Source organism: Copadichromis virginalis, linkage group LG7 (genome assembly GCF_057382275.1).
Source record: "Copadichromis virginalis isolate Kocher_CV1m ecotype Utaka linkage group LG7, C_Virginalis_male_GT1.1, whole genome shotgun sequence".
NCBI classification, from domain to species: domain Eukaryota; kingdom Metazoa; phylum Chordata; class Actinopteri; order Cichliformes; family Cichlidae; genus Copadichromis; species Copadichromis virginalis.
The window spans coordinates 49,958,774-49,975,227 of NC_140624.1; the positions used below are offsets into that span (position 1 = coordinate 49,958,774).

Here is a 16,454-nt window from a genome sequence, read left to right on the forward strand (position 1 = left end):
GAAATGTGATAAAGGGCAAACAACAAAAACCAACAAAATAAGCAGACAAAAAATACATATATCAATCACCTCGGGTCCGTTCTTCGTACCTCGCTAAGTAAGTTAGCTGGATTTGATTGTTGACGATTTCGCGTGATCTTGGATCGTTCGGTTCTCCGAAGCTCATCCGGGACTTGCTGTCATAGCAACAGATCCGTAAGCGTAAACCTACTGGGGAGCAGGCTTACTTTATGTAAACAGGATTAGATCGCGACCACTCAGGTATGTCCGCTTCATTTTTATGAAAGCAACAGCGATATTCCACCACTGTTTTACCATAAATAAATATTATCAATGTAACTAAAGATAATGCAGCACTTGATCCATTTATTGATTTCACACAGATACATACAGGTCATTTCCTAAAAAAAGGGAAATGTACTATTAATCATCTTATTACATGTATGTGATTATTACAGATGTAATTCATATTTTAGAGTAGTAATTGGAAATTACTTCGTGTAATCAAGATGGGAGACCACGGCTATAAAAGCGAAGGTGGATTTGGGAAGTCTGTCGCAGTCATATCCTGTCCGTTTACGCGAGCCACCCATTGCGGAAGGTGCAAGATTGATAAGGAGAGTTTTCAGAATTCAGCGTATATTGCAGGATAGACAGGATCCTTTAGCTCAGCGCGACAGTGTGCTCATAGAGAGATATCGATTTTCCCGTGAGGGTATTATTTACTTAACCAACTTGTTGACGAGGGGGTGCAGGACCACCACCTGTCTTTTGTTGCTCTGCCCTTTTCTTGGTTGCTGTTATAAACAAACAGATTATTTCAGGGTCTCTTTTCAAGAGACTAAAAGCAATATAAGTGATAAATATTACCATTCTGTAGAATATTCTTATATTTCACTTTTACTTGTTCCCACTGATCAAGCACACACATCCATACATATGCAATAATACTAAGTGCAATAATCCTTTCTGTCATCGTTGTATTTTTACTCAGTTGTATATAGTATTTGTATTTGTATTCTATTTTTATCTTATTGTATATTTATTTTATTTTATTCTACTGTATATAGTATTTTATTTTATTCTATTCTGTACAGTTGTGTACTGTATTTATTCTTATTGTATTCTAATTTTTGCCTCATAACTTTTGCACTGTCCACTTCCTGCTGTGACAAAACAAATTTCCCACGTGTGGGACTAATAAAGGTTATCTTATCTTATCTTATCTTATGTTCTAGTGGGTCCTGTTGTGGCTCTAGTGTGAAAGAGGATATAATGTAATATAATATAATATGATATAATATAATATAATATAATATAATAAATTTACCCTACCGCCTACTGGTGTTGGCCAGAGGGGCCGATGGCGCGATATGGCAGCCTGGCTTCTGTCAGTCTGCCCCAGGGCAGGTGTGGCTACAACCGTAGCTGCCTCCACCAGTGTGTGAATGTGAGAGTGAATGAATAGTGGCATTGTAAAGCACTTTGGGTGCCTTGAAAAGCGCTATATCAATCCACTCCATTATTATTGTTATTATTATTAAATTACTTACGAGTTTAATTTGTCAGCAACTTTCTGCCAGCCCTCTCTCCTTGCTTTTGCAGCCTTTGCAGTGTTCCCTTGCGTTTTAATTAAACTCTGAAACTCCTGAAATCCCTCACTCAAGAGTTCTTGCTCTGCTGCCGAAAAATACTGAGCGCGCTCCTTCGACATTTTCGCCGACCAATCAGAGGGTTGCCGATCAATGTTTCTACTATCGATGCATAGCCCCTGTTAAGCCACCCAGTGATCTCACATTACTTCATCCAGCTATACTAATCGTCAACAACAGGTGTGTTCGAAGAACCGGAATAGCGAGCTCAAAGTTAGCGCGATGATTTGATCTTGGATGTAGTAAGCGAGGTACGAAGAACGGACCCCTGGATCACCTGTTGAGAAAGAAAAAAGAAAACAAGCAGAAGAAAAAAAAGAGCAACATAATAAACAACATCATGATGATCTACACTCAACAAAAATATAAACGCAACACCTTTGTTACTGCTCCCATTCCCCATGGGATGGACGTAGAGACCTAAAATTCATTCCAGATACACAATATAACCATCCCTCCCAAACAGTGGTCACAAATCAGTCCAAATGTGTGGTAGTGGGCACATCTGCTATATTGAGATAATCCATCCCACCTCACAGGTGTGCCACATCAGGATGCTGATCTGACATCATGAGTAGTGCACAGGTGTACCTCAGACTGCCCACAACAAAAGGCCACCCTGGAATGTGCAGTTTTTTGTGTTATTGGGGGTCTGGGGACCCAGAACCGGTCAGTATCTGGTGTGACCACCATTTGCCTCATGCAGTGCAACACATCGTCGCATGGAGTCTATCAGATTGTCAATTGTGGCCTGTGGAATGTTGGTCCACTCCACTTCAATGGCTGTGCGAGGTTGTTGGATATTCGTGGGAACTGGTACACGCTGTCGTATACGCCGGTCAAGCACATCCCGAACATGCTCAATGGGTGACATGTCCGGTGAGTATGCTGGCCATGCAAGAACTGGGACATTCTCAGCTGCCATCTGCCCTGAACAATGTGAACCATGATTCATCCGTAAAGCGCACACCTCTCCAACGTGCCAGACGCCATCGAATGTGAGCATTTGCCCACACAAGTCTGTTACGGCGACGAGCTGGAGTCAGGTCAAGACCCCGATGAGGACGGCGGGCATGCAGTTGAGCGTCCCTGAGACGGTTTCTGACAGTTTGTGCAGAAATTGTTTGGTTGTGCAAACCAATTGTTCCAGCAGCTGTCTGGGTGGCTGGTCTCAGACGATCTTGGAGGTGAACCTGCTGGATGTGGAGGTCCTGGGCTGGTGTGGTTACACGAGGTCTGCGGTTGTGAGGCCGGTTGGATGTGCTGCCATATTCTCTGAAACGCCTGTGGAGACGGCTTATGGTTGAGAAATGAACATTCAATGCACGGGCGACAGATCTGGTTGACATTCCTGCTGTCAGCATGCCAATTGCACGCTCCCTCATTGCTTATGGCATCTGTGGCATTTTGCTGTGAGACAAAACTGCACATTCCAGGGTGGCCTTTTGTTGTGGGCAGTCTGAGGTACACCTGTGCACTACTCATGATGTCAGATCAGCATCCTGATGTGGCACACCTGTGAGGTGGGATGGATTATCTCAATATAGCAGATGTGCCCACTACCACACATTTGGACTGATTTGTGACCACTGTTTGGGAGGGATGGTTATATTGTGTATCTGGAATGAATTTTAGGTCTCTACGTCCATCCCATGGGGAATGGGAGCAGTAACAAAGGTGTTGCGTTTATATTTTTGTTGAGTGTATGTGAATATAACAGTAAATACTAAATATTAAACATTATTGTGCAGCACGTAAGATCGACAGTGCACAGTGTGCTTTGAGGTAGGAGCCAAAAAGGGTGTAGTTTGTGTGTGTGAGCTCCCGTGTGTACACCTGTGAGCATGGACGCGCTTGTATAAAAAGGTTCCTTCATGTAATGATCTGTTAGAGGGTGTGGGGGGGCCACAGCCCCGTCCTCCAGGGCATGAAGCAGGTATGGAGGAGATCAAGACTCCAGACATCCAGAGGCCCCCAGAGCACAAGAGACCAAGGAAGACCAACAGAGGGGCAGCTGCACGATATCCCAGAAAGAGCTGAGGAGAACCCCAGATGAGGGGTCACTCAGCAGCCGCGGAGCAGAAGCCAGGGGGGGTTGCAGTGCCAAGAGGCCGGGGGCACCCCACCCCCGAAGTGGCCCGAGTGAGCCCCAGGCTCCAAGCCCCGACAAGCAGCCACCAGGAGTGAGCCGGTGTGTACCTGGACGCCCACCCCCGGACACAAAGAACCACCAACGCACCGATGTTTGAGGGCGTCTGCCACTGGCAGGGGGAGTGGTGGGGAGAGATAGGCCTCCATACCTTGGAGGACCTGGGATGTCCCTAGAGAGGTGGCGTCTGATACCCAACCTGACATATAGACACAGACATACAGGCACACACAGATACAGACATCCATTCCCACCCTCATGCTCTCATATGCAATACATAAAACGATAATATCTAATCAATAAACTTGCACATACCTCACATTCCTATGGAAACAAAGCCCATAAAAAGCACACTGTAGCTCTTCTAGTTTGGTCTCGAGCCTGTGGTTGAATGGTGAAACTGTCTGGATATTATTTTCCCCCACTATATTACAAAACAGCGGGACATAAAGTGGCAGCATGATGTGTACCGCAGTTTCTCATTCTCCAGCTTTTTGCTGAACTATAGTATGCAATGGAAGATGAACACAAGGGAGGAAGTAACAAATCTTTAGCACTTTACTGCTTCATTGCAACTGAATCTGAGGCAAAATAAGAAAAAAATGTTTTTTTATCGCCTAGAACATTTGAGCTTTCTTCAAATACACCCAGCAAATCAGGAAAGATCAGGAGTCAAAGGGGCAGCAGCACGTTGAGGAGACAGAACCATTCTGACATGCACAAGGGTCGAAGATGTCTAATGACTCCCAGGTGTCTCGCTCACATACACCAATAACAAGCTGTCAGCTTCACGTCACAGTCAGAGGTGCCCTTGAATAAAGACAAAATGTCAGTCTCTTTATTCAAGGGCACGTCTGACTGTGAGGTGACCTTGGCTGAAGAGAAAATGTCAATCTCACCTCTCTCCCCCTTGGTGCATGTTTTCCCATCTTCTTCCAGGAAGTAGCCTTTCTCACACTCACACCTGTAGCTCCCCACAGAGTTAATGCAGATCTGAGAGCATGCAGTCATGTTTTTGTCTGCGCATTCATTGATGTCTGCATCATGCGGTGACAAGAGGGAGATAAAAGAAAGACAAAGTGTCACTTCGGGTCACTTAGGTTTTACTGACAAGCACAACCTCATGATAATTTAAAGAAATATATATAAAAAATATTCATCGTAAGGTATTTTGTCTTTGTACAAAAGGAGCACAGGCTTCTTTTAAATGACCGTTAAGATCAAATAATCAAACATTATTTTAAAAGATGACACTGATTAATATGTATGTGGTGTACCCACCCAGACAATAGGGCTTCTCTCGCCTTCTGTGACGCTCACGGTCATAGCGATAGCCGGGGTAACAGGTACACACCACTCTGCCGAAATGATCGGTACACTGCTGCTCACAGGGGGCGCCGGCGCATACGTCATAGTCTGGACATAAATGAAGCGCTTTGTCAGTATGAGCAAGAAAACAGAAACTGAGCATCTCAGATCCATCTACCATTAAGTTTTTATTATTACATATTATAAGACTAAAGACTGGATGGGTTTGGGAAGAATTCCCAAAATAATCAGAGAAGCACAGGAGAGATATCCAGTTTCATACCTTCAGGAATGCACTGGCCCAGAACAAACTTAAAGCCCTTGCAACACTTCTTTCTGTAAAATATCAAAGGAACATGTGCATAAGAAGACAAATTCACTACTTTAATACCAAAGGTGTATTTACATAAAATATACAGTACTGTGAGAATATACAGAAATGAGCTCCTCTTTTTCTCTTTGTATTTTGCTTCCAAGGAACCAGACTTACAATTCTTTTAAGTGATCTTGAGCAACACTTCTTCAGGTCAAAAAATGCTTTTCCGCTCATGTTCAGTCCACTCCTTGTACCCGAACATTTTCAGAGGAATGTTTTCGGTGTGTTAAGCCTAACACTGACCTATGAATAATTAAAGTATTACAAAAGGCCCCTAACATACAGGGATGAACCAATGTTTTCTCTACAGATAACAAAAATATTAACAAAGAACAACATTTAAACTGTACCTTTGGGCACTTTAGCAACCTGTCCCAAAAGATATAATTTGTCCCTTTCCTTAGCTGAATCGACAACAAATGCCAAAGATAGCACAGTCTGACGGGTATAAAATACTGTAGTACTTCAGCACCAATAAAACAATTACTTAAATGGAATGCTTATTGACCCTCTTAACACTGACCTATGAATCACTGAAACATAAAAAAGGCTCTTAACTTACAGGATGAACCAGTGTTGTTTTTACACATAACAGAAAACTTAGCAAAGAGCCAATTTCAAATTGTATCTTTGTTACTAGTCTGTTGTAAGAACACATAATTTGTTTCCATTTCTTTAGCTGATTGAATCCATGAAACTCCCAAAGATAACACAGTCTGACAGACATACAATAGTATTTTTTGCACAATCAAGTTGATTCCCAAAGAGCTATTAGTTGAAACGCTGCCATATTGTAGCATAATGTACAGTGTGGACTTAAAAAAGTGGACAACTGGAGAACAAAAGAAGATGTGGCAGGCCTTAAAAATGATCTACAGCAGATGAACAGTATCTAAAAGTCATGTCCTTAAGAAATAGGAAAAAATCCAGAAAACACATGACACAGGTCCTGAGAGACACGTCAGGTCCTTCAGTTGATCCATCTACTGTTGACTAAAGCCTCATTAGAAATGGTCTCAGTGTAAGGGTGGCTGTTGAGAACCCATTCCCCCAGGGAGATGGGGAGAAAAGGCTGAGGTATGCCAAATTACCCAAGAACTAGACTGAAAATCATCGGTAACAGGTCTGATGGAAAGATGGATCCAAGTGTAAGATTTCTGGGTCATAAATATATGGAAGACATCAGGAAAGAGGTAAAACAGTCATTTTCTATAGCCATCTGCTTGGCACTCTGTCATGTTTAGGACTGCAACAGCGATCTTGTGAATGCTGATGGAACGTGTTGACAACACTATTTAAAAGCATCTGATTGGCGACACCTTCATTTTTCAGCAAAATTATCCCAAACACACTGCCAGTGCAGTAAAAGCATACCTGGAAAAAAGACACACACAAGGAGCACTGTCAGTCATTGATTAGCCTCCTCAGAGCACAGGCCTCAGACTTATTACAGCAATGTGGGATCATCTTGACAGAGAATGAAACAAAAAGGCAGCCAACATCCAAAGGAGACATTTGAATGTCCTTTAAGAAGCTGGGAGAACTATTCCTGAAGACTGCTTAAAGAAATTAGCAGGGGGTAGGGACAAATAAGTAAATACTTCAGCCTACTCCTTTTCAAACAAATAATGGAATGATATTTTGTAATGATTGTGAAGGCACATGTTTGAAATGTTTGAAATAAAAATGAACTGAACTGAACTGAACTGAAATTAGAAGAAAGCTCGCTAAGAGACTTCAGGCTGTGTTGAAGAATGAAGGTGGTCATACCAAACACTGACTTTCAAGCTTTTAAGAAAAGTAAAAACTAAACTGTTCCAATATTTCAGGCTGTTTATATGAACGTGTTTGAAGAAATCTAAAACTAATTTTGTTATGCACGCACATGCACACATAACCACACACACACACACACACACACACACACACACACACACACACACACACACACACACACACACAAACAAACAGCTGTAGGCAGATCTCGTTGCTGTGTCTGTTTCTGCATGTTTGCTCAGGTCTAATTACACTTCTTTGAATTTCAACATAATTCAGAGGACTGTAAGTTGACTATGGTAGTTTTTTATTTTAAAAAAACATTTGTGACTCTTCAGGTTTCCACAGGAGGAAATTAACCTGCAAAAACCAGATTTGAACCCTTACCTCAAACTTAACACTTTAACTCATGCACAAGTGATTATCATACAAAAGGAACACTCACCACTCAAGAGATTCTTAATGGGGAAAGAGCAGGCCATGTGTAACGCATCTATGTATAAATTCAAATATGGTGCACTGATGTATTTTTCACTGAGTACATATGATTTGCTGGGTTGTTGAATTGAGTGCAGTGATTCTGAACATCAGAGAGAGGGGTTTTAGCACATAAATGAGGTACTGGTCAGTTCCTGAAATCAGTCAAGATGACCACCATTGTTGATCTGCATAGTATGAAACATACTGACTGAGGAACAGATCTATGCATGTACCACACACACACACACACACACACACACACACACACACACACACACACACACACTGGACGCTGTCACAGAAGCGCTGATTAAGACAACTGGCAACTTCAAGAGCTGCTACTCTTATTAATCTTTCCTTGTCATATTTGTACTGTAAATCAGTTTGTAAAGCAGGTATGAAATTATTGTACAGAAAACATATACAGCAGATCTGTGCACATCTGTCTTTCAATTTATGTTGATTGCATCCCAGCATACTGAATGTTGGGAGAAGCTTGGATTTAGACACCCCGAGAGAGTAGATCTGAGGATGGCTTCCTGCGTGACCCAATATCGCATGTCGTAATAACATCCCCCTGAGGGCAGAAGGCACTTATAGCAAATAACCAGCTTAGCAAAATAACCAGGGTTAGCTGAACAATCATGAGAAAACAAACATCTATGTCCGTCTCCAAAGGATCACGAAAGAGGCAACAGCATCCCATGGAAACTGGATCCCAAGCTGTGTTCAAGTTCATTTTTACTGAGCTGCATCTTTTGTTTTATTAAATTAGCATCCAGGGAAATGCTGATTATCTCTATCATTTTATACCTCGCCGTACTGTCTCTCATTATATTATTAAATAAACATGTGTAATTGCACTGGTATTTGGTTTCCTTGCTGATAAAAAAGCACTTTAAATAGAATAGAATAGAATAGAATAGAATTCAACTTTATTGTCATTGCACATGCACAGGTACAGGGCAACGAAATGCAGTTTGCATCCATCCAGAAGTGCTTTAGTGATATAGATATATTACAATATATATTAGCAATAATATAGATATGTGAGTATATTACAGAAATGGGTCTATTATGGTATGTTATAATGTACACGGTATGAAGTATGTTGTGAATATTCTATAACTATAAGTATGTACAGGCTGTAGTGAGTACAAGCTATGTACAGGATATGAACAGGATATAAATATGAAAAACTATACAGAATATGAAATAAATAACTTTACAGAATCTGGGATATACAGCTATACAGAAATGGGAACTATGCAAGTTGTAAACAGTTGTAGGATTAAAGATTATTGAATGTACAGAATGATTATTTACACAGAGCTATACAGTAGTGCAGTTAAGATAAGTGAGGGTGTAGATAGTTTCTACAGAGGCTATATAAAGTGCTAGTGGTTGTGAGTGGTGGTTCAGTCCATGTTATTATTGTGTGTTTGAGGGTACAGTTGTCCATTGTGGGTGTGTGTATGTTCAGTCCATGAGTTTAACGTGGGTCAGATGTCAGGAGGCAGAGTTCAGGAGTCTGACAGCTGTGGGGAAGAAGCTGTTCCGGTACCTGGTGGTCTTAGTCCGGAGGCTCCTGTGGCGCCTCCCAGAGGGCAGGAGGGTGAAGAGTCCATGTGATGGGTGACTGGGGTCTTTGATGATTTTCCCAGCCCTTTTCAGACACCGCTTCCTGTAGATGTCTTTTATGGCAGGAAGTGGTGCTCCGGCGATGCGCTGGGCAGTTTTCACGACCCTCTGCAACGCCTTCCGGTCCGAGGCAGAGCAGTTCCCGTACCAGACTGTTATACAGTTGGTCAGGATGCTCTCGATGGTGCAGCGATAGAAGTTCACCAGGATGTCTGAGGACAGGTGGTTCTTCCTCAGAGTCCTCAAGAAGAAGAGGCGCTGGTGAGCCTTCTTGACCAGCTTGGAGCAGTTGGTCGTCCAGGTGAGATCCTCGGAGATGTGGACTCCCAGGAACTTGAAGCTGCTCACACGCTCCACAGCCGTCCCCTTAATGTGGATGGGTGGATGTGGGTCAGCATTCCTCCTGTAGTCCACGATGAGCTCCTTGGTCTTCTCGGTGTTAAGCAGCAGGTTGTTTCTGTCGCACCACTCAGCCAGACGATCCACCTCCTCCCTGTAGGCGGCCTCATCGTTGTCACTGATGAGGCCAATCACCGTGGTGTCATCTGCAAACTTAATGATGGTGTTGGAACCATCAGCAGGTCTGCACAACTAAGTATTATCTGACATTTTCCATTTTTACAAATTGGCTAAATGTAAATTACTGATTTATTATGACACCACTTGGTTAAACATTTGTATTTTGACATGTGTGGACACAAAAACTAAGAGATAAAGGGTGATGGTAAAGACATGACCTGTCTAAAAGTTAAAACAACATGCTTTGTAAAGACATGGGATGATAGATGCTTGGGTTTAAGGTTGGTGCACTAAGGCTATAAAATACCCTCAAACTATCCACATGATTTATTTCCTGATTGTGAAAAATCTGCCACAACTCCTTAATGGAAGTCCTCAGAGATAAATGGATAATACATGACAACAAAAAATGTACATGCCATATAGTGAAGTACATGCTCAAAAACGAATGCACTGTGTTGATATTACTGCTCATTTCTGTCAAATTCCTACATTGTGTAGTGGTTAGGGTTGTAGCTAGTGTTTGTAGTCTACACAAGTGTAACACTGAAGCGCTGAAGTGCTGGGATTAAGTGTGATGACGGATACCTTAACTGTTATAAATGCAGCATGTACCAAGACAACTCCTGATTCACCAAAAACTATTTAGCAATTTACCTCTGCTCCTCTAACACTGTTTAATAGCAGAAAATGCTCTTATCCTAATCACGCTCCACACTTGGGGAGAGTCAGGGATCACGACATGAATGCTTCTTTGCTCTCTTACCAACAACAACTATTAAGGAGTTTGTGCACGGCCACTTAACCACAAAGCACTTTATGATTCAGCACACAAAACAAAACCCCGCCGAGTTTTGACGCACAGAGCCTTGGAACTTTTCGCAACAACAGCTTCTCTCCCCTGCAAGCCTGCCGTTCGCTCATGTGCTTCATGCAAATCGGCAAACAAATTTGAAACACATGTGGATTTCATTCATATTCATGAGTGAAAGAACAAGGGAGAAAGATTTCCCAGGTGCATTCATGCCACTTTTCTACAAGAATATCAGGGAGTCACAGGCCTGCACACGCACAATGCCCGCATGTTGTGACTGACACTTGATTTCACACACACTAGACTGTGAAAACCTGCACTTATTCAGAGTGATCAGGACAACACACAGCCTGTTTGTTTTGTCACCTGTGCCTTTTTCTTCACCACAAGGTTATTTAAATGTGCTAGTAATGCATATCTTCTTACAGGGGGGCCCCTGAAATCTAGACATAAACTAGTCTGACCTCAGTTACCCGAGGTGAACCATAAGCACTCTAATTACCTTATAAACAGAAGCCCTTCCCTGAACCAACACGGTGCACCCAGCTTGGCCTGGCAGTGCCTTGTGACACACTAATTCACCACAGCACACAGAAGCATCAACGTCAACATTTGGATACAGCAAGAAGTTCGAAAAATAAATCGATCATCGCTTTACAAAAAAGGAAAAATAGCAAACTGAATGGTAACACACTCACACACAAACACACAGCTGTGAGACAACACATGCACTCTGCTCCATGGAGGCTTATTTGTCTAACATTGCTGCCAGTGATTCTGCATTCCTCACAAGAGAAGAGGTTTCTTAAAGTGAAGAGGATGCAGCTTCTGTACTCAGATTAGCCTGATCGTGCTAAAAAGAGTGGGACATAAACGAAACCACCGTTATGACCATATAATGACTACCAGGATTTTCTGTTTTTCTTGGACTTGTGTTTATATTAATTAAAGTCTCGGTAGCTTGAAGAGACAAAACAAACAAACTGAAGACACTGATGACATTTTCAATAGTGGAGCTTTTACAAATGACTCATAAATAAATAAAAGGATGGCTACAATCATAAAAACAAAAGAACACGCTAACAGAAACATATCATTAATATACAAATGCATATAACCATCCACAACAAAACTTATTTCATCATCTACCCCATTTGACGGACTTCTGATGCAGCTATGGTTTGTTCTATGAGGTTCTTCCTAATTAGTTTAGATTTTTAGGCAAAGCTTCAGAGTAGAATAAAAATATTATGACTGTGGATGTGGGTTGTGAGTCTGATTGTGAGTAAGGTTACCTTACACCCTGACCTTCCAGAGACTCTCTGTACTTTGAAAACATTTGGTGATAAAACACCGATCTACAGTTTCTACATTAGAAACTAAAATTATCTAAAAAAAGGCAGAATTTCAGGTCTGAACTCAACACGAAACACAAAACAAAACAGACTTTATTGATTGTTTATATTTCCACTCTTTTCAGATCTTTCACACATTGACCAGTTGAATATGTATATATTATTTACACGTGTAATTTGACATCTGTGAAGGTAGTGTACATAGGTAAGGTAAACTACATAGGTTAGTGTAATTTGTTCATCGATGTTGTGTTTTCATGTATTTCTATTTGTTATTTGACCTGCCCAGGGACTGTTAAATTAAGTTAAATCTGGTACAATGCATCGTTTTCCTTAGGAGATTAATGTTTTTTGTATATGGTCCCTGACAACTAAAGAGGGAAAATTAAATGGAGTGAACGTGAGTGGCTGCCAAAGAATAGCTGATATGCTGGTTATTCTGACAATAACTTTCCCCAGCCCGCTGAGTCCGTATCTGATGATCAGTCTCAAAGGCCTCTGATAATTTGCCACGCTAACTGAACCTTCAGACTATTTATTCTCTCTGGATCGCAGACATTTTTCCATTTTTTCTCCTTTTACCTCACTCTTTGGCACTTTGGCACAGTCCTTTCAATTTCTAGTTTCTTTGAATTCTCTTCACTTTTTACTTGTTTCATTGCACCACATCACCGCCATCAGCACCGTCTATTCGCCTCACAGTCTGCATGAACGTGCTATGTGTCGTGAGATGCTAGTGTAAATACAACAGGACCTCCTGTTTATACTGCAATGAATCTGGTGTGAGCTTTAGTCAACTGATTGTTGTGGAAAACCTGCAACACAGGACTTTGCGTGGTTGCACAAAACCATCTGTTAAATCAGACGTTTCCTCATCAACAGTACCTCTGCCCAAATTCTTTTTCAGTCTTTCAGTCTCATGTTTGGACCGCAAGAGCTTCCTCTTGCAGTTCTTTCAGAAATATTCTCCTGCAGCCGCCAGTTTCTAATCTAGATCCCAAACACAGACCTCTGAAATGTTCACAAAGCAACTGTTCTGCAGACATATTACATGCTTAGTATTCCATGCCGTTCATTAACAGCTCACTTTCACCTTTACTGCAGGATCCTCTGCTGTTTAGCAGAATTTTCAAGCTCTAGCCGATATCATCACTCCCTCACTCAGCTATCAGATGCTTTAAAAATAAGCTATAATAAGTTGTTTCCAGTGAGCACTAATTTAACAGTAAGTGTAGGGGTTGTTGAAGTGTTCTGCAAAGACACCAAACTGAGGAACTTGTCCAAGTGTTTAACCCTTATCTTGAAGAAAACCAGACTTGAGTGAATGATTGTGACATGACAAGAGTAATAATTCTCACAAATTAGCAGTCAGAGGTAGTGACATGAATGTTATGAATGACATCTTTTGTTAATATTAATGTTACTGAGGTAAACTCTAAGAAATGTGTGAGGGTCAGAACTGGAGCAGTAATGGGTCACATTTCTTTGGATCAAGCTGACAGTACTTGAGCTTTGTTATGTGCATTTATGAGCAAACTCTTGGTATAAATATCTGTCCTTCGAGGAAGGAAACAGAGGACAAGGGGATAGAGTCCTCTTTAAGCCAGAAACATTCAATGTGTGTGCTCAGATGTTCGACCTTTACACTCGAGCTTCATTTTTATGGCAAAGGTTTAGCTTAGCAGCTGTTTGGGCTCTTGTGTGCTGCAGACACTTCCTGGATGTTATATCACGATTCAGTGTGTTTTTCATTTAAGTTTCGCAGAACAGTTAGAAGAAAGAGAGATGGCATATACGTAGGTCCTGAAAAACTCTTGCGGATGTTTTCCATATTTGTATATTGCTGGGAAGGTTGGAGCATTTTATTATGTCTAGGATTCTCTGGAATCTCTGTGTATCTAGCTTTCTCCAAATATTTTAACGAAAACAGCCACTCCCTTCAAAATATTCCAAAAAAATTCCCTCCCATTGATGAAGAAACAAGGAAAAAAACAACAGTAATACCAGATATTGCCTCAAAATGAAGTCAATGAGGTCAACCGAGGCCTGCTCCCTTCATGTAGTCATCACAGATTATAGTTACAAATGCAGACAAATTCAGCCACGCAGACACAGGCGCACAGATAAAGACATAAGACTCTCTCTGCAGCTTCAGGGACATCACGGTGTAATATAAACCAGTTTTTTAAGGCCTCCTGGTTTGGACGTGTGTTTCTGAGCTTCATTTAGATTATGTCATTTAGAAATAAAACTCCGGCATGTCACAATGTGTCTTATTTCTGCAAACATGCAATAGCTGTCAAGACAAACAGTGGCTAAGGTTCAGCCAACGCGTTACAGCCAGACAAAACTAAAGAACATTAAGAGAGACAGTTCCGTCTGCCAGTGCTGTATCCAAAAAAGGGGGGAAAATTCTCCCTGATGAAAATGATTTCACAGGAACACATAAAAAACAAACTACGGAGTGCATCTTCCAAATGCCTGGATACCTTTGTGTTTTCCAAACCTCCCACTGAGAAAACAAAAGACTCTTGGAAAGGTCATTCTTTCTGCTAAAAATAATACACTCAGAATGAAATAATCAGATGGTTGCAGACCATAATTTTCTCTGTAGCAGCGAGCAGGGGATCTTAACATTCTTTCTTTGCGTCTGTTGCTCTTACTTCAGCTTCAGCTATCTCCAATTATTATCACTTATTATAATGTAATTAAAGGCAACTGTTTGGAAAAACCATAAAAGGTAACTGAGCTTGGAAAATGTGTTTTTCCACTAGCTGATATATGTCTGGTAGAAGGAGGTTATTACCAACAGCAGTTGGAGCATGATAACCTCTAAACCCACTGTGTAGTCTAAGTTGACATTGCATAGACTGTGGCATCCAAGAACAACTCAGCTGTTCAAGGTTACAAGAAAAATAAATTAACCATGTCTGGACTATACTAGGGTGACAGATGTGCAGAAAATTATTGGCCACTGCACTGTTTTCTGCTGACACACCTATAGCCTAACAAAAGAGTTCACTTTAAAATTTCCCTAACAATTCGGGTTTAAAGATTCACCTGGAAGAGCAGGTATCAGGGCAATGCAAAAGAGCATCCGAACAGACGCCCAGACACTCAGCCTTGGCTTTTCATCAAATTATGTGTTTTGGCTAAAACCTTTTTTATAACAATGTGGCACACAATCAACCCTCTGGAATCTGCAAAACTCTAAATATGAGCTTAAGTATCACAAAAGAGCTGTGTTATGTATTATACAAGAAGCGCTATGTTTGGATCTTCACTGCAAATTGCATGATGTCATATAAAAACACTGCTTGAGTGCGATGTCCTGCGCTTACTGGGAACGGCCTAATCCAGAGCTTGAAAGGGAATGGTATTAAAACCTCAAGCATATCCAAGACTCAGAAATAATAATTTCACTTGTTTTATGGGAAGCTAAATCCTAATGCTACAGAAAAGAAGGGAGCAAGCCGCATACAGAGACTGTGAAGGCTGAAACTTGGAGGATAAGTAAGAGCAGGTCTGAACATCAATTCAACCGGGAAAATAAAAACTGTTTAGATTAGACTCACCAGCCAATTCAACCCAGTACTTGCTAGGTTTAACGAATTAAGTGTCCACTGAGTGTATTCGCACATACTGTATATCTGCTCAAATAAAAATGATGCCTCATTTGATCACTAGCATGGTATGTTAACTGTCTGAACTCATTGCTCACAGCCTGTTACAGTCGCACAGATCTGGTACACAGCTAAGGTCTCTCTGGATTGGATTTGTGCAAATGTATTGCTCAATTTCATGGCACTTATTTCAAACAGCTTAATTTTTGCCCTTTTGTTTTCATATGCTCTCTTGTGACACGCTGGTAACAGAGAGGCTTAGTAAATGAAGGAAAAATGCGAAAATCTGCTTCCAGAGCTCTGTGTAGCAGCAGAATATGTTGCTTTTAATTACATGAAAGTGTTTCATTGTGGTTAGAGGAAACTTTCAACATTTTGACAAGTGCACTTATTTATCTATGTGCGAATAAATGAAGAGTGAGACATCTTTGAAGTCTGTACGAACATGAAGCTATAGCCAGCAGCCTCTTAGTTTTCACTGACTGGAAACATGTAAAAAAAAACTTGTTTGGCATGTTTAATTAGCAAAAATACAAGAGAGAAAAAGCCCCCAGTCACACACAGCCAGGCTGTTCTCCCCTATTTCCAAACAGATTTTAAACCGAGTAAGCTAACGGCCCCCTGGCTCCAACTTCATTTAGTGCATCTGTTAGAGTAGTACTGATCTTCTTATCTCACTGTCTGCTACAAAGCAAACACGCATGTTTCTTAAACATTAGAATAACCTTAAAACAATTCATTGTATTCTTCTCCTCTGTAAG

General features: G+C 41.2%; 1 protein-coding gene across 2 annotated transcripts in view; it reads right to left on the bottom strand.

Annotated features, from left to right (window-relative positions):
• ccbe1 (collagen and calcium binding EGF domains 1) overlaps positions 1-16,454 on the bottom strand; it is a 51,711-nt gene that overhangs the window by 16,170 nt on the left and 19,087 nt on the right. For both annotated transcript variants that reach the window (XM_085463954.1, XM_085463953.1), the window contains exons 4-6: positions 5,393-5,445; positions 5,083-5,217; positions 4,701-4,838 (exon numbers count right to left, since the gene is read on the bottom strand). In XM_085463954.1, coding sequence (XP_085320080.1) covers positions 4,701-4,838; positions 5,083-5,217; positions 5,393-5,445 — 326 coding nt within the window. The remainder of the gene's footprint in view (positions 1-4,700; positions 4,839-5,082; positions 5,218-5,392; positions 5,446-16,454) is intronic.